Source organism: Nicotiana sylvestris, chromosome 2, assembly GCF_000393655.2.
Source record: "Nicotiana sylvestris chromosome 2, ASM39365v2, whole genome shotgun sequence".
NCBI lineage: Eukaryota > Viridiplantae > Streptophyta > Magnoliopsida > Solanales > Solanaceae > Nicotiana > Nicotiana sylvestris.
The window spans coordinates 32,341,401-32,361,094 of record NC_091058.1 but is presented as its reverse complement, the minus strand read 5'-3'; the positions used below and the strand labels follow the sequence as shown (position 1 = coordinate 32,361,094).

The 19,694-nt window shown below is 39.9% G+C and overlaps 1 protein-coding gene across 1 annotated transcript; it reads right to left on the bottom strand.

The window, feature by feature from the left end:
- Window positions 1-8,306: 8,306 nt before the first annotated feature.
- On the bottom strand, window positions 8,307-18,609 carry LOC138884148 (uncharacterized). The gene is made up of 9 exons (XM_070165075.1): window positions 18,456-18,609; window positions 11,698-11,903; window positions 11,016-11,613; window positions 10,618-10,898; window positions 9,992-10,211; window positions 9,888-9,891; window positions 9,527-9,840; window positions 8,904-9,067; window positions 8,307-8,798 (listed from the first exon to the last, which is right to left on the bottom strand). The coding sequence occupies exons 1-9, from the start codon at window positions 18,607-18,609 to the stop codon at window positions 8,307-8,309; spliced, it is 2,433 nt and encodes an 810-aa protein (XP_070021176.1).
- Between the last annotated feature and the right edge of the window lie 1,085 nt (window positions 18,610-19,694).

Sequence of the window (19,694 nt, the reverse complement as noted above, 5' to 3'; positions counted from 1 at the left end):
TTACCCGGTCAAATCAGGTTGTGCACCTTGATTCTTATAACATATTAGCTGCATAGTTCACAGTATTGTTGAATTTTTCTGAGTAGTGATATTCTTGTTGGAAAGCTTATTTTACTCCTAAATCTGCAGCCTAAAGTGTTGTCAAGCTCGCGTAAAACATTCTTAGGCGCTGAAGCTAGGCATAAAATAGGCTTATCTTAAAGAGGCGAACTAAACAATTATCCATGGTCTGTCAACTTTTTCTGCATACTGATGGCTACTATTTTCTTGCATCACTCAAAATGCTTTATTTTAGTCTTGTCTAAAAGCATTAGTTTAGCCTTGCATTAATCTCATTTATTAATCATTGGCTAATCTGTATAATGTCATTGACCTGTTTATTTTGTACTTCCTCCGAATTTTCAAATGGGATATCACAGAACTGCATTGGACGACAATCTTGTTCAGTAAATATAGTGCCTGAAGTCTTTGGAGGAGATCCATGTCCAAATACCTCTAAGAAACTCTTTGTGGAGGCTACTTGCAGCTGAAATTAGCAAGGTATTTACAGGCAAGTAATGGAGCCAAAAACTATTAATTTCTGTACAAATATACTTGGATTACATAGAGCAAAGCTTTGAAAATTTCTTGCTTCTCTGCAACCTTTAATTTCATAAGTTCCAGGAAAGCAGCAGGTCGGGTTAAGGATTGAAAAAGTTGTACATCATCTTGAACACCATAGCCCACTATGATTTCAGTTATATACCACATAAATAAGCTTCGTGTATATATATGTATACAAAGAATTAGTGGTTCATAGGCAAGCCTTCCACCAAATGATTGAAAACCAGGCCCCAGAGAGGAGTAAAACTGCTAGTGGAATAAGACAAGTTGCAAGGGAGCCAACTTCCCCTTTTATTTTGTAATAATTCTAATGTACAAAATTATATCACTAATTTAGATTATTTCTATAGCTTTGCATCCTTTTGTGCTTGCCTTAATATTTACATCCTATGACACTTCTTGTTTCATAACCCCAAAACGCCAAAAAAAAAAATTATCCATGGTGAAGCAATGAGTGTTAGCCACTAGGACGTTTTTAATTGACCCACCAATTTTCAGGTCAATCAAGAATTGACCCACCAATTATCCATGGTCTGTCAACTTTTTGAATTTTTCTGAGTAGTGATATTCCTGTTGGAAAGCTTATTTTACTCCTAAATTTGCAGCCTAAAGTGTTGTCAAGCTCGCGTAAAGCATGCTTAGGCGCTGAAGATAGGCACAAAATAGGCTTATCTTAAATAGGCGAACTAAACAATAATGATTTTTTATAATGTCTTATCCATATAACGTTGTTATTTACTTGTTCCTATTCTTCCTCTCGAGTCGAAGGTCTTTTGGAAACAGTCTCCCTGCCCTTCAGAGTAGGGGTAAGGTCTGCGTACACATTACCCTCCCCAGACCCCAATTGTAGAATCCCACTGGATTGTTGTATTCATATTTGATTCACCTCTTTTTAATCTGTGGTATTCATATTTGTTTGCCATAAGAGTATCTCTTGGAAAAAAGATGAAAGTATTGGAAGAAATGAGAGAGAGTAAGGGACAAAAAAAATAGTTGGAAGAACAATTTTGTTATCATGTTAGAGGGTATTACCCGCTAGAGGAATCAATGAGAGGGCGGAGAAAGTTTCATGGAGCAAAGGAATTATTATTGTCGGACCGCTACGATGTTCGAATTGCCCACAATATAGTAAGAAAATGCAATGTTCATTCTTTTAGGAACTATACTAAGCTTGATAATGTTGGTCCGGAGTATTACTACTGCCGGTTCAAGTATAAAATGGCAACTGGAGCTTTTGTGCCAGATATGGTTCCAATGTAAGTGTATGAAATTCCGCATGGTTGCTGATTGAAGTTGAGTAATGTTCTTTACGCTCTTAATCCTTTTTTGTTTCTCTGAAGGTATTGCAAATGCGAGATGCCATATAATCCGGATGAGTTTATGGTAAACAATATTAATGAGAATAGTCAAGTAAATTGGATCACTTGGTCTTTCTATTTTATTCTCAATCTCTGTATTTGGGCTACAGAAAGACTAATTTTCATGGTAGGGATATAACTTAGAGTCTCAGACAACCAAATTAAAAGAAAAAGCCATTTTGGCAAGTTGATAGTGCATCTAGAATCTAGATAGGCTTGGCTTTACTAAAACTCATTTAATTGTTCTCCTATGCAATGTAGATAAATACAGTTTGGTGCTTTTAACCCCTTAGAAAATTAAAATTGGTTTCACAATGACTTATGTTGATATGGTCGTCTTGTATAGTGCAAGATAGACCGTCCAAATTGTAGATATTTAATTGCTTGAAAACGTGAAATGGTAAAATGGAGGACTCCGATCTACTATTACCAGTGATATTGCTTGTTTTTCCCAATCAATTTCTTGACACAGTTCCTCCTCCTCCTTATGTACGTTATCTTGACTTGACCATATTCTTATCTTGCTTTTTGACATCTTGCTGTTTCTGTTGTTCAGAGTGCGACTCCTGCAGTACTTCTCAGGTTTCTGCGCGAGCATCGATCAGAATGGATAGACAATGATATTGATGCCTACGCAGCTGCAGCTGTTAAAGTTGGTCCTTGCAGCCTACCTGGGGCCCGAGTCTATAATTTTGGGGGTCAAGTGATATTTCCACTGGCACACACCGCTCAACATGAAGAGGCAAGTGTTCTAGATCCTATTTAAATCAATGTAGGCATGCCTAAAACTGTTCCTTTCTGTCTTCTTTGGATAATATGGGATGGATTCCTCATTATTAATATTGATCACAATCTCTTTTATGCTCAGTAGTTGCTGGAGGTCATCAAGTTGGAAGGAGTTTGCCATTCTCCAGAAGATGTTATAATGCCAAGAGATATGTTCCTACTGCAAGTAAGTTCTATTTCTGCACATGGATTTTGTTTTTTTTGTAGAGAATCTTAACTGGATCTAACAAAGCTCGTACCTCTATATAAGAGACAGACTTGTACAAGATTGAGAAGCTTAACTTAATGGTTTGAGAAACTTCAGCTGTTACTCTGGCTCCGGAGTCCGGACAACCATCCAGTACCAAAAGTTAGAGACGATGTTGAGACTTTAGTTGATTATACTTTGGTTGTTAAAGTTTATTTTATTACACAATTGCCTTCTACAGTACATTTACCTATGAGTTGCAACCGTGCCTTAAGTTTATTGAGAAGAAGAGATGGTTGAAGTTCTCTGTTAGTTCTCATCACATGACATGGACCGTTAGTTCATTGATTCTCTAATGAGTTGAGTGCAGAAGTGTTATCGAGGTTTGGATGATCCTTTTCTCTTCAATGATCTTAGGATAGCTTCTATTCTTGTGCTAAGTAGCTATGGTTAGCAACACCAGCATAAGTGGTTCATCAATTGTTCCCTTTCTCTATAAGGATCTTATGGTTGCTGTATTTGTTTCTTGAGATTGTTGAAGTTAAGTTGCGACAAATGATAGTGATTCAGGGAATTTCTTTAGAAACTGATGTTGAGTGTTTTTCCTGATCATTGCTTATGTTACTTGTGTAATGCATAGTGTGCTAGTACGACTAATAATTGTAGAGGTATCCTAATTCTTATATTACATTCTTGACAGCACATTGATTACCATATACCATTTCCACAAGATCAATGGAGGAGCAACAGAAGGAGCTGCACTTTCTACCTAATCATCCAGCACGATAATTTCAGAGGCCTATCTAAAGGTTCTGTGCATACATAAAAGACTTCCATATCTCAAATGGTCTAGCCATATTGTATATAATCTGTTAAGAGTCACTGTTCTGAAGACACAACTGTACCTTCGAGGCTGATCTGATTGGTTAAACCAGAACACATCTGTGTCTATTGTACATTGCATGCTTTTATTTCTTATAATTCGTTCCTTTGGCTGTCATCTACGATAAAGGTAAACGAGTTTCATCAGTAAGCAGCAACAGAAAATTGACTGAAAAGAAAGGATGGTGGCAGAAATAAACTGCCACTGTTTTTATTTAGAACACAAATATTATATTGTAGCAGTTATAAAGCCCCACATAACTTTTTTTAAAAAAATATTTAAATCATATGTTGGGGGTTTATAAACCCCACAATATCTTTTTTGAACTATTATGATCATATTAATGGGGTTTTGTAAACCCTCGCAATATTTTTTTTACTCGTCGAAATCATATTGCGGGGGTTTTAAACTAGCACTAATTGTCTTTCAAAACCCCCACATAACTTTATTTCTTTATTTAAAAAAAATATTTAATTTATATTTTGGGATTTTTTAAACCCCCGCAATATTTTTTTTAACCATTATGATCATATTGAGGGGGTTTATAAACCCTTGCAATATTTTTTTTGACACATCAAAATCATATTGTGGGGACTTTAAACTAGCACTAATTATCTTTCAAAACCCCCACAAACTAAAAATTCATTTTGTGGCGGTTATCATGGAGGTTTTAGAAAGCCACCGCAATAATGCTCGTGGCAAAGGTAAATGTGGCACTTCTAAAAACCGCCACAATTCTTTTTGTGGGGGTCAAAAACTGTCACAATTTGACCAAACCCCCCCCCCCCCCCCCCACAAATTAAGTATTTTCTTGTAGTGAAATATTTATATAACGGTAGTTGAAAATTTTTATGAACTTGCCAATGAAAGTGATCCTTTGGGAAACCGTAACTGTATTTGCTTCAAGGAAATCATTGGTTCCTTCTGTGATATGTATCTCTCTCTCTCTCTGCTAGAATTTAGCTTTATTAGCTGATTCTCAACATCTCAAATACATATTTGAGCTAATATAATGATCTGGTATAAATATGTTAGGCTATTCTGATCTATACTAAAAATATGTCAGCATGATGTGATACTTGAGATTATCATGCTAGGTAATTATTATTATGTTGCATCAGGTAAGAGTCAGGCCTCAAAATTTGTATACATCACTAGCCAAGAAAAGATCTTGGACTTCCATTAGAGTGAATACATTTTTATGTGGCAAGAACATCTCTAATTAATAGAGAGAATGCTGCATATATCTTTGTGTATTTTATCTCCTTAATTATCTGATATTTCTTAAACTTGTTTCAGCAATGGATGATCTCTTTTTCTAATATTTAATCATCAAAAGAGTGTAAATGAGGATATTATATTGCTAATATTCATCCTTCAATACACAAACACTTAAGCAATAAAGTAATGCCTTATGACGAAATCCGGACGATTTAAACTTAAGATAAATGGCTTACAAATGATAAACTATGTGCTTGCCGTTTTGGTTTGCAGGATAGGTATGTAGATTATGAGGAACATGTAACAATGATGAGAAGAAAAATATAAAATTGGCAAGACGGGCAATGATAAAAAGAGAACCTAATTAAATTAGAGATGACCAAAGACTATATTGCTATTTAAATTTATTGTGTTCAACAAGATACTGGAAGAACTTCATTTATAATATGCATCTCCCGCCACCATAGCCTATTTATCTAATGTAATCATTCGTTATATATGCTTTTTGGCAGTATGCAGGATTGATGATACCTCTGATATGTTTCATTTGGCTACAATATTAAGTTTGGCAATATTCTTTTGCAGGACCTCTAAGGAATCTGAAAGTTTATTAAGCTGCTGTAAATAATGATATTTGTTATGACTTAAAGTACACGAAGAAAAAAAATCGTTGAATGCTGCTTACTAACATTAAGTCATTAACCGTTCTTTGCAATAGCAAGTAATTTTATAGGGATACTCATTAACTTGTAGGTTATTACATTGCATTCACTTTTTATATGTTCATTAGAGCATCTCCATTTGTCTCACTTTGATGTCCTAATACCAATTTTAATGATTTTTTTTTTAATTTTAACTGTTGGATATGCAGTGCAGTCTGCTGGCGACACGGTATTTAAGGCGGTGAGTGTTGAGCTAGCTGTAGGTATGGAAGTGAGAAGCGTAGCCAGAAGTTTTTTGTTTGATGGATTCATAGTGAGACTTAAAGACATATTGAATGAAAATGCTACTACCTGCCAGGAAATCCAACTTAAGATACAAGTAACAATGGTGATTGATGTCACGAGGAAGATTTTGATTAGTGGGCACAAGCCAAACATGGCCAATTACATGCGTTTCTACCAGCTCGTGTTATCAACGTGATGGGAAGAACTGCAACTGCTCACATTTCTGAAATTGCTTTTTGAATTATGTTCATTACTCGGCTACTCCACTGGAAGATAGCTAGACTGGTTTGATTTAGTATATTTGATATCCAATTAAGTGAAAGCACTATCAATGGGTAGATGTATTCATATGTAGCTGTTGGACTAGGTTACAGTTTATGAAACTATTTAACACGTAATTACTAATGGGGTTGATCACTCGGTCTGTTGGAAGGCAAATGCGATGATTTAATTCAAGCATAGGTGTTTTGGATGAGAAGAGCACGTATGAGCACAATTGAGACGTTTGCAATTTTACTTCATTGTGCTACATCATATAAAATTAATTCAGTTGAATGAATGAAATTCTCATAGAGCCTACATTTGACGTGTTGATGTTCCTTTTGAGCCCGTGCATCCATATCTAGTACTCTTATAATCATAAACCAAAAGGTACGCAGTCCTACTACCCCCTTGTCCATCACCAAATGCTCCATGAAACGCCATTTCATAATGTGCTTCTTTTATGGATTTGTCATCAAATTTATACCATCCAACAAAGCACTTTATCTATCATATCACGTATATACTTGTCAAGATCAAGTTGCAATGGGTATTCAAATTTGTCATTTATTTTGACTGCAGTACCCATTAGAAAATGGAATCATAACAATTGTAACTGAAGCACGAGGAAAACTTAAATCTCTCAGCATCCCAATGCCTGAGTTCTTCGGCATTTAATTGATTATCACTTGTAAGTTCTTCTGATTCAACATAGATGTCAAAATAATCATACACACCACAACACCCCTTGACATGAAGGGAAAATACATAAAAAAAATTCTAATTTCTGTTAACGTAAGTGTTGCACTCCATTTTTAGGATGGAGCTCGACATGTGACAACGTGTATTAGGACACTTATAATTAACTCCATTAATGATCTATGAAATAAAGATATAGGTAAGGTTTTAATTATTTTGAAAGGGAGGTGTTAGACACCTTTTGAGATCCACATAATGTGATTCCCTTCCGGCCTTTAAAAATGTCAAGTGAAGAAAAGCTCGATTACAGTGTAAAACTCCATTATCAGAGAAGAAGGAATGAGAGACGAAGAGAGAGAAAATATCTGATTTTGTTGAAATGAAAATGTCTTTCTTATACCCTTGTTCTAGAAGCATCTCTCTGTTTATATACAAGTAAAAGTGGCTATCAAAATAAAAGTAAAATATGGCTAGCTATTACAAAAATGTGTCCACTACATGTAATATTGTATCATGTACAAATGTGCTACTTCATCTGTAAATGGGCCGATGGTTTATTGGGCTTGTACTGTCCAACACCCCCCTCAAGTTGGAGGGCGAGAGCACACCAAGCTTGCCAAATAGATAATGATGGAGATGACCAGCAAGAGACTTGGTTAATATGTTAGCCACTTGTTCAGAATTGGGAACAAAATGAAACGAAACCAGGCTAGAATGCAGACTGTCGCGCACATAATGACAATCAATCTCGATGTGTTTCGTACGTTCACGAAAAATAGGATTCCGAGCAATATGAAGTGTTGCCTGACTATCACAATAAACAGAAATAGGAGCAGATATCAACGGCCCAAGATCAGCCAAAATCTTTATCAGCCAAGAAATTTTAGCCACAACCATACGCAAGGCACGATATTCTGCCTCAGCAGAAGATAATGAAATGGTGGGCTACTTTTTCCTCTTCCAAAATATAGGACAGCCACCAAGTGTGATGTACTAACCAGTGACAGACCGGCGAGACTGGGCACATGCAGCCCAGTCAGAATCAGCATAGGCCAGGAGAGAATAATCAGAAGAGTTGGAGAGTAAGATACCAAGATCAGGGGCAGCAGACAAATACCTAAGAACATGGATATCAGCCATCATATTGAGGAATTTGAGGAGTTTGCAAGAATTGGCTAAGGTGTTGCACAGAAAAAGTAATATCAGGCCGGGTATGTTGAAGAAAATTCAACTCCCCAATGATCCTCCGATAAGTGCTGGGATTAGATGAGAGAACCAGCAACACATTTTGTGAATAAGAAATAATCATTTTTGCTAGAAATGTAACCTCTAGAGAGCAAAGCTTCAGACAACTTAGAAAATCATTGCCTAGAAGCCTGCTTGAGGCCATACAAAGACTTCTTGAGCTTGCAAACTAGAGGAGAGGTAGAGGAAGACTGTGTAAAAGAAGCAGAAACTTGCAAGCCAGGGGGAACTTTCATGCATACCTCTTCATCAAGATCCCCATGGAGAAAAGCATTATTAACATCTAGTTGGTAAACTGTCCAACCCTTTTTGGCAGCAAGGAAGAGGAGGCATTTAATGGTAGTGAATTTAACTACGGGGGAAAAGGTCTCATTGTAGTTAATGACCTCTTTCTGAGTATCCCATCTAATCACCAACCTAGCCTTGTACCTCTCAATAGAACCATCAGACTTCTGCTTGATTTTATATACCCACTTGCAAGGAATGGTCTTCTTGTTGGGAGGAAGAGGGACTATGTACCAAGTGTGATTAGCCTCAAGAGCTTCAAATTCCTTTAGCATTGCCTCTTGCCAAGCAGGATGGGAGGCAGCCTGTTGGTAAAACTGAGGCTAATGCAAGTGCAGTTCAGCAATGGATAACTTAGAATTAGGAGGGGCAGAAAACTGAGCATTTGAACAAACATAGTCAGAAAGATAGAGAGGAGGATTACTCACCCTAAGAGACTTCTTAAGGGGTGGGGAAGCACAAGGTGCAACAGAGGAGGGAAGAGGAGGAAGAGGAGTAGAAATAGGAGCAGAACCTGGAGAAGAGGAGGAAGTGGACACTGATGGGGCAGAAGAGGTAGGAGGAGGAATGTCAACAAATTCATGAGATGGAGCTGTGAAAATAGGAGAAGAAGGGGAAACATAAAGAAAGACAAACTCATGAAATACAACATCCCTAGAGTAAAAAATGGAATGAGTGGATAAATTCAAGAGTTTGTATCCTTTCTTTCCACAAGGATAACCAAGAAATATGCAAGAAATGTCCCTAGATTGGAACTTATCCCTCCCGAGCTTAGGCGAGGTGGCAAAACATAAGCAACCAAAGGACTTGAGGTGATCATAGGAAGGAGGGTGACCATGAAGTTTTTCATAAGGGGAGATATTATTCAAAACAGTAGAAGGGAATCTATTGACAAGGTAGGTAGCAGTTAAGACACAATCATCCCAATATTTGGAGGGCAAGTTAGATTGAAACAATAAAGCTCGAGATGTTTCCAGTAGATGTTTATTTTCTCTTTCGACAACTCCCTTTTGCTATGGGGTGTGTGGAATGGTGGTTTGGTATAAAATACCTTGGGAAGAGAAGAAGGATTTGGCCTCAGAACTAGTACCAAGTTCAAAAGCATTATCAGATCTAAAACTTTGAACTGAAGTGTGGAATTGTGTGATTACCATAGAGGTAAAGGCTTTAATAATAGACAAACCATTACCCTTGCATGAGAGGAGATGAGTCCAGGTGACTCTATTAAAATCATCCACTAAAGTCAAGAAGTATCTAAAACCATCATATGTATTAGTGTTGTAGGGTCCCCAAATGTCAATATGTACTAATTGGAAAGGAGCAGATGTGTGGATGGAGCTCTTAGGAAATGGTAATCTTTGTTGTCTAGACATAGGACAAATAGAGAAAATAAAAGATTGTTTAGAAGAAACCTTGCTGAAAAAAAAAGAAATAGACTTCATTCTAGCAAAAGGTATGTGGCCTAGTCTCTGGTGCCAAAACAGATCAATTTTATTGATACTAGAAATTGAATTACAATGGGAAGTAAGGGGAAGCAGAGTTACATGATTAGGTGCAAAAGTAGAAACATTACAAGAGTGATTATTAAAAACAAGAGATGAAGATGCAGTAAAATCAGAAACATTGTAAGCAGCAGATGGAACTGACAGAGATGGTGAAGCAGTATCATCAAGATGGAGAAAATACAGACCATTAGTAGCTTTACTAATTTTCAGTGGCCTCTTTAAAGAATGGCCCTGTAAATAGCAAGTAGAAACAGTGAGTATGGCAAGACAATTAAGTTGAAGAAGGAGTTGATATACTGAGATTAAGTTAAATTGAAAAGAAGGCACAAGAAAAACATTATGCAAGGTTATGTCAGCCCTAAGGTGTAAAGATCCAGTTGAAACAACCTTGACTTTATATCCATTAGGAAGAGTGATTAAAAATGGCTTAGGTAATGGTTTTAAGTTGTGAAGAAATTGTTTATGAGGTGTCATATGGTTAGTAACCCCAGAATCTAAAATCCAAGTATCATCACTTCATTGAGAAGATGCACAAACATGAAAATCAACAGAATTAACCACAAAAATTTTCAACAAACCTGCAAAATTAACAAAGCCAAAAGTTTCAACAATTAAGTTGAAGAAGGAGTTGATATACCGATATCAAGTTAAATTGAAAAGAAGGCACAAGAAGAACATTATGCAAGGTTATGTCAGCCCTAAGGTGTAAAGATCCAGTTGAAACAGCCTTGACATTATATCCATTAGGAATAGTGATTAAAAATGGCTGAGCTAATGGTTTTAAGTTGTGAAGAAACTGTTTATGAGGTGTCACGTGGTTAGTAGCCCCAGAATCTAAAATACAAGTATCATCACTTAATTGAGGAGATGCACAAAAATGAAAATCAAAAGAATTAACCACAGAACGTTTCAACAAACCTGCAAAATTAGCAAAGCCAAAAGTTTCTCCAAAAGAACCATTGTTGTTGGTACTAGGAGAAATATTTGTTTGTTATAGGAGAGAGACAAGATGTTGATATTGCTCCTGGCTTAAACCATGAGTAGATGAAGTCCCAGGTTGGGAAAGGGGAGCTTGAACTGAAGGCTCAATGGATGAAGTGTCAGCATGAACACATGAAGCAGACCTTTTTGACCGTGTGAACTTGAAATAAAGAGGAAACCCATACAATTTGTAGTACTTCTTAATGGTGTGCCCTGACTTTTTACAATACTTGCATGAAACCCCCACACCTTGCCCAGGCTTTCTTGACTCAAACTGAACCCTTTGACTAAAACTTTTCTGATTACCAGAAGGAGCAGAAAATATAGAGAAAGAAACTGACTCATTTGAGAAGCCCGGTGTGTGAGAAGATTCCCTCTGTTTCTCATCATGTTGTAACATAGAATAAGCTCTACTAATAGTAAGAAGTGAAGACATCATAAGAATGTTACTCTTAACTGTAGAGTAAGATTCATTAAGGCCAGCTAAGAACCAAAAGAGCTTGAATTCTTCAATGAATTTGGGTAAGGCACCACAAGAACAAACAGGACCCACATATGTAGTACTCATTTCATCCCAAAGACTTCGCAACCTAGTAAAATAAGATGCAATATTTGAAGTCCCTTGAGAGATAGTTCTAATCTCCCTCTGAATCTGGATGAATTTAGACCCATTAGACTGTCCAAATCTTTCATTTATATCTAACTAGATTTCCCTAGCAGTGTCGTACCCCAATACACTGGTAGCAATATCCCTAGAGAGAGAATTGGTGATCCAAGCGATCATTATGTCAATGCACCTTTCCCAAAAGGGATAATAAGGAGAATCTACTGAAGGTTTATCATGCCGACCATTAAACATGCCCAATTTATATTTGGCAGACAGAGAAACAAGCATACTTTTCCTCCATGCAACAAAACCAGTGCCATCAAATGGAAGAGAAACTAAATGAGTACCAAGACTATCCGACAGATGAACATAGAAAGGGTGAAAAGGATCTAAACTAAAAGTAGCAAAGTGTCACGACCCGGATTTCCCACCCTCGTGAGTCGTGATGGCGCCTACTCATAGAAGCTAGGCAAGCCACGAAATGCGGAAAATTCAACCTCTTTCATTTTAGTCTTTTTAACCTATTAAATTAGTAGGTAATCAACATTTAAATAATGACGAAAGATGAAATTTAAGCGGAAGACTTAGATAAATATTATACCAAAACCAATACGAATAAAAAATCCAACATGTAACTCTACCCAGAAACTGGTGTCACAACATTCACGGACTGTATAGGAATGCTCCATACAAGTGTCTGAAAAAAGAAATATAGTCTATCTCGGATATAAAAGAAAACAAAACATCTAAATGGATGAAAGAGACGTCGGGCCTGCGGATGCCTGTAGGGCTACCTCGGTGTCTCGGTGGACTGAAGGCTGGCTCCCCTACCGCTACTGACCAAGAGCTGCTCATGTATCTGTACATAAGTGCAGAGTGTAGCATCAGCACAACCGACCCCATGTGCTGGTAAGTGTCTGGCCTAATCCCGGCGAGGTAGTGATGAGGCTAGGACCAGACTCCAGATAAACCTATGCACTTATGTATATATATACAGCGAAAAGATAAACGAAAACAAATGATTAAAACTGGGGAGGGGTAACATGCTTCGGGGAATAACAGATAAAGCAGAATATCAATGAAGTTATATGGAAACCAAAATTTAACTTCTAACAAGGATAAGGAAAAATAAAGGCAAATTTCACTTTCAGTTTACATCTTGTTGCAGGCGTGCAACCCGATCCCATTTCTCATATCTTGTGGTAGGCGTACCACCCGCTCCCATTTCATTAAATCTTCTGGTAGGCATACCACCCGCTCCCGGTTCATCATATCTTGTGGTAGGCATATCACCCGCTCCTATTTTATCATATCTTGTGGTAGCTGTACCGCCCGCTCCCATTTCATCATATCTTGTGGTAGGCGTACCACCCGCTCCCATGTACAAGCCAACAATAATCACAAGGAATCTCGGCAATGGAACAATAATATCAACAAACAATATCCTGGCAAGGGAGAAACAACTATAACCAAACTCGTTACAACATCTACCTACCTCAGCTATACCTAAGCTTGTTACAACACATAACACAAAGAATCATCAACCTAACCATCCGTAATATCAATTAAGAACACAAAGCAAGGAAACCACAACTTAACAATAGCCCGGCAAGGGGCAACATAATGATCTCTTCTCTTTCTCACTTTTACTTCACAATTCACTTCACAACTCGAACAAATATTCTAGAGTTTCAATTATCATTTATACTTTCACAATTCGTTATACAACTGGAGCTAACACTCCTCAATATTCACAGGTCACAATTCTTTCCACAACTTTACACAACAAATAGAAATCCTCACCAAGGCATGAAAAATAAAACGAAGTCATGAAAATCACAATATAAGACCCACGGTCATGCTTGACACCAACATATAGATACTCGTCACCATGCCTATACGTCGTACTCAACAAGAAGCAATTAGAAAATGGGACACAACTCCTAATCCCTCAAGCTAAGGTTAGACCAAACATTTACCTCAATGCTTCGAACACAACTCAAGTTTCAATTATAGCTTTACCCCTTAATTCCTCCGCCAATTCGCTCGTATCTAGCCATAAGTTACTTAATTACATCAATAAACACTAAATGGATCAATTTGAATGCATGAAAATGAGTTTTCCAAAGTTTTACCCAAAAAGTCAAAATCGCCCCCAGGCCCACGTGGTCAAAACCTGAGGTTTGAACCAAAACTCGATTACCATTCCCCCACAAACTCAAATATGTAATTTGTTTTGAAATCGGACCTCAAATCGGGGTCCAAATTCCCAATTTTTGAAAAACTTAGGTTCTACCCAAAACACCCAATTTTCCCCATGAAAATCATTGATTTGAAGTTGAAATCAGGTTAAAAGATGTTAATGATTGAACAAAACTAGTTAAAAATGACTTACAATTGATTTGGAGAAGAAAGGTTGTTTGAAAAATCGCCTCTTATGTTTATGGAGTTTTGAAAAATAAAAATAACTGAAAATCCCGTCTATTTATACCCTTCTCAGACCCCCTGTGCGGACCACACAAAATGGACTGCGGCCGCACAGCCCTTCCTGAGGATACTTCAGTCCAGTGCCCTTGTGCAGACCGTACAAAGTCGACTGCGGCCGCATAGCCCTACACCACGCACCGCACAAGGTCGACCACGGACCGCACTGGCGGGTTCAGAGGCCTGCAACTTCTGGTTTTAAGCCTAAAACATCCCAGAACCTACCCGAAACTCACCCGAGCCCTCGGAACTCCAATCCAAGTGCACACAAAAACCTCAAAAATATCCTACGGACTTATTCGTGTAATCAAATCATCAAGATAACATCATGAACATCAAATTAAATATCGAGATCAATGAAATTTTCTCAAAACTTTTTTAAACATAAATTTTGCGATTTAAGTCCGAATCACGTCATATGACATCCGTTTTTCACCAAATTCCACATAAGTGTCTTAAATCATATATAAGACCTGTACCGGACGCCGAAACCAAAATACGTGCCCAATACCACCATGTTCTAAGCAAATTTCATTAAACAATTTCGAAAAATAATTTTCTTCAAAAAATCCGTTTCTCGGGCTTGGAACCTCGGAATCCGATTCCGGGCATACGCCCAAGTTCCATATTTTCCTACGGATCCTCCAAGACCGTCAAATTACAGGTCCGGGTCTGTTTACCCAAAACGTTGACCGAAATCAAATTTATTCATTTACAGTCAAAACTTATCATTTTTCATAGATTTTCACATTTAAGCTTTCTGGATACGCGCCCGGACTGTGTACACAAATCAAGGTGGTACTAAGGGAGGTTTTTAAGGCCTCGTAACGTAGAATTTTATTGCAACACAAGTGATGACCTAAAAGGTCATCACATTCTCCACCTCTAAAATAACCATTCGTCCTCGAACAGACAGAAGAAGGAAGTACCTGAGTTAGGGAAAAGATGGGGATAATGGCTCCGCATATCGGATTCGGACTCCCATGTCGATGCCTTAGGAGGCTGACCTCTCCACTAAACACGAACAGAAAGAAAACTCTTCGATCTCAACTGCCGAACCTACCGGTCTAGAATATCCATGAGCTCCTCCTCATAAGATAAGTCTTTGTCCAACTGGACAGTGCTGAAATATAACATGTGGGATGGATCGTCGTGATACTTCCGAAGCATGGACACATGAAACACTGGATGCACGGCTGATAAGCTCGGCGACAAAGCAAGTCTATAAGCCACCTCTCCTACTCGATCAAGAATCTCAAACGGCCCAATGAACCTCAGGCTAAGCTTGCCCTTCTTCCCAAATCTCCTCACGCCCTTTATAGGCGACACTCAGAGTAATACCCGCTCACCGACCATAAAAGCTACATCTCGAACCTTGCGGACTGCATAACTCTTTTGCCTGGATTGAGCTGTACGAAGCCTATCCTGAATAATCCTGACCTTGTCCAAGGCCTCCTAAACAAAATCCGTACCCAACAACCGAGCCTCTCCCGGCTTAAACCATCCAACCGGGGATCGACACCACCTACCATATAAAGCCTCATAAGAAGCCATTTGGATACTCGACTGGTAGTTGTTGTTGTAGGCAAACTCTACTAACGGCAAGAACTGATCCCACAAACCCCCAAAATCAATGACACAAGCTCGGAGCATATCCTCCAAAATCTGAATAGTCTGCTTGAACTGCCCGTCCATATGAGGATGAAATGTTGTACTCAACTCAACCTGAGTTCCCAACTCTCGCTGAACTGCTCTCCAGAAATGCGAGGTAAGCTGCGTACCTCGGTCCGAAATGATAGACACAGGCACACCATGAAGACGAACAATCTCTCAGGTATAGATCTCAGCTAACCTCTCGGATGAATAAGAGACTTCCATAGGAATGAAATGCGCTGACTTGGTCAACCTATCAACAATGACCCATATTGTGTCGAACTTCCTCCGAGTCTATGGGAGTCCAACTACAAAGTCCATAGTGATCCACTCTCACTTCCACTCGGGAAGCTCAATCCTCTAAAATAAACCACCAAGCCTATGATGCTCATACTTAACCTGCTGACAATTTAAACATCGAGCCATATATGCAACAATATCCTACTTCATTCTACGCCACCAATAATGTTGCCGCAAATCCTGATACATCTTCGTGGCGCCCGGATGAATGGAGTACCGGGAGCTATGGGCCTCCTCTAAAATCAACTCCCGAAGCCCATCCACATTTGGCACACACACTCGACCCTGCAATCTCAAAACTCCATCATCATCTAAGGTAACCTACTTGGTACCTCCGCGCTGCACCGTGTCTTTAAGGATACACAAATGGGGATCATCATACTGCCGATCACGGATACGCTCCAATAAAGAAGAACGAGCCACCGTGCTAGCTAATACCCGACTAGGATCAGAAATATCCACCCTCATAAACCGATTGGACAAGGCCTGAACATCCAAAGCAAGCGGCCTCTCACCGACCGGAATATAAACAAGACTGCCCATACTGGCTGACTTCCTACTCAAGGCATCAGCCACCACATTGGCATTTCCCGGGTGATATAAGATAGTGGTATCATAATCCTTCAACAACTCCAACCACCTTCTCTGTCTTAAATTCAACTCCTTTTGCTTGAACAAATACTGAAGACTTTTGTGATCCGTGAACACCTCACATGCCACGCCATACAAATAATGCCTCCAAATCTTCAATGCGTGAACAATGGCTGCCAAATTCAAATCATGAACCAGATAGTTCTTCTCATGAATCTTCAACTGCCGTGAAGCATAGGAAATGACCCTGCCCTCCTGCATCAACACTTCCCCAAGTCCAATACGTGATGCATCATAATAAATTGTATAAGGTCCTGAACCTGTGGGCAAAACCAACACCGGTGTCGTAGTCAAAGTTGTCTTGAGCTTCTGAAAGCTCGCCTCACACTCGTCCGACCATCTGAACTGGGCAGCCTTCTAGGTCAACCTGGACATCGGGGCTGCAATAGATGAAAACCCCTCTACAAACCGACGATAGTAGCCTGCCAATCCCAAGAAACTCTGAATCTCTGTAGCTGATGCTGGTCTAGGCCAATTCTTGACTGCCTCAATCTTCTTTGGATCTACCTGAATACCCTCTGCTGATAAAACATGACCCAGGAATGCAACTAAACTTAACCAGAACTCACACTTTAAGAATTTAGCATATAGCTGACTATCCCTCAGAGTCTGAAGAACCACACTGAGATGCTGCTCGTGCTCCTCCCGGCTGCGGGAATATATCAAAATATCATCAATGAAGACTATCACGAACGAATCCAAATAAGTCTTGAACACTCGGTTCATCAAATCCATAAAATCTGCTGGGGCATTTGTCAACCCGAATGACACAACCAAGAACTCATAATGTCCGTATCGAGTACGGAAAGCTGTCTTAGGGGCATCAGATGCCCTAATCCTTAACTGATGGTAGCCAAATCTCAAGTCAATCTTTCAAAATACCTTGGCACCCTAAAACTGATCAAACAAATCATCAATCCTTGGCAATGGATACTTATTCTTGATCGTAACCTTGTTCAACTACCGGTAATCAATACACATTCTCATCGACCCATCCTTCTTTTTAACAAACTACACCGGCGCACCCCAAAGCGAAACACTAGGTCTAATGAAACCCTTCTCAAGCAAGTCTTGCAACTGTTCCTTCAACTCTTTCAACTCAAGCGGGGCCATACGATACGGCGGGATAAAAATGGGCTGAGTGCTCGGAGCCAAATCAATGCAAAAGTCAATATCCCTGTCGGGTGGCATACCCGGCAGGTCTGAAGGGAATACCTCAGGGAACTCACGAACATCGGGCACAAAATCAATAGATGAAACCTCAGCACTGGAATTGCGAACATATACCAAATAGGCCAAACACCTCTTCTCGACCATACGCCGAGCCTTCACATACGAGATAACACTGTGGGTAGAATGACCAGGAGTCCCTCTCCACTCTAAACGAGGCATACCCGGTAAAGCTAAGGTCACAGTCTTGGCATAACAGTCCAAGATAGCGTGGTAAGGTGATAACCAGTACTTCCCTAATATAACATCGAAATCGACCATGTCTAAAAGCAACAAATCTACACGAGTCTCAAGACCCCCAATCACCACAACACAAGAATGATGGACTTGATAGACCACAATAAAATCACCCACCGATGTAGATACATAAACAGGAACACTCAATGAATCACTAGGCATGATCAAATACGGTGCAAAATAAGATGACACATACGAGTATGTAGACCCTGGATCAAACAACACTGAAGCATCTCTATCATAAACCAGAACCGTACCTGTAATAACTATATCTGAAGCCTCAGCCTCAAGCCTGGCTGGGAGAGCATAACATCAGAGATGGGCCCCATCACCCTGAACTATATCTCTGGGACAGCCTGCAACTGGATGGCCTCCACCTTTAGCGGCCTGAGCTCTACCTCTAGCACCTCTACCTCCACCTCTAGCACCTCTACCCCCACCTCTAGCTGGCTGCGCGGCCTGTGGGACACCTGGTTCCTGAACCATAGCACGGGAACCCTGATACGGAGAACCGCTCGAATCTCAAGGGCAATACCTAGCAATGTGCCTCGTGTCACCACAAGTAAAACAAGCCCTCGGCTGCTGGGGCTGACAACCCTGGAAACTCTAAAGCGGTGGTGCACTGATAGGTGTTGGTGGTGCACTGTAGGACTGCTGATCAGAATACTGCATCTGAGGACTACGACTACCTGACACAATGTGAGAAACCTGGAGTGCTGACTGGAAAGGCCTAGAGGGATGGCCTCTACCATATGAATCTCTACCTCCAGACGAGGTACCACTGAATCTGCCTGAATGACGGGGCCTCTTATTTGACCTATGACCACCTCCCTATGACAGGACCATCTCCACTCTCCTGGCCACATTGGCCGCCTCCTGGAAAGATATCTCACTCCTAGTCTCCCTAGCCATTTGAAGATGAATCGGCTGAATAAGACCATCAATAAACCTCCTTACCCTCTCTCTTTCTCGGTAGGTAGTATGACAAGAGCATGGCGAGCTAAGTCGATGAACCTGGTCTCATACTGGGTAACAGTCATGGAACCCTGCTGGAGGCATTCAAACTGCCTCCGATAGGCCTCTCTCTGAGTAATAGGGAGAAACTTCTCCAGAAATAGCTGTGTGAACTGCTCCCAAGTCAAGGCTGACGATCTGGCTGGTCTATCTAAGCAATAATCCCTCCGCCAAGTCTTGGCGGATCTAGACAAGCCAAACGTAGCAAAATCGACCCCATTGGTCTCAACAATCCCCATGTTCCTGAGAACCTCATGGCAGCTGTCTAGGTAATCCTGGGGATCCTCAGCAGATGCACCACTAAAAGTAGAAGTGAAGAGCTTGGCTCCACAAAGCATCGGCAGACATAGCCGCTCCATCAGACATAGCCTCTCCATCGCGGGTCTGAGCTACCACACCTGGCTGAACTGCTCCAAATGGCTGAATCGCTAGAGTCTGAATCTGGGGAGCTACCTGCTACGGAGTACGAGTAGCAGGAGTCTGAGCCTTTCCTCTAGCCTGAGAGACGGCTGGTGCTACAGGAAGTAAGCCTGCCCTGGTGACACTCTCCATGAGGC

Bases quoted from the DNA above. Each gene is read 5' to 3' on its own strand.
- LOC138884148 (XM_070165075.1), bottom strand. From the start codon at position 18,609: ATGGTTCAGGAACCAGGTGTCCCACAGGCCGCGCAGCCAGCTAGAGGT. The intron at 11,904-18,455 runs GTGATGGGGCCC...GTACTCATTTAG, and splicing joins TCCCAGAGATATAGTTCAGG to TTTCTCTTCCATTTGATGGC. The intron at 10,899-11,015 runs GTTTAAGCCAGG...CTAATTTTGCAG, and splicing joins TGGGACTTCATCTACTCATG to GTTTGTTGAAACGTTCTGTG.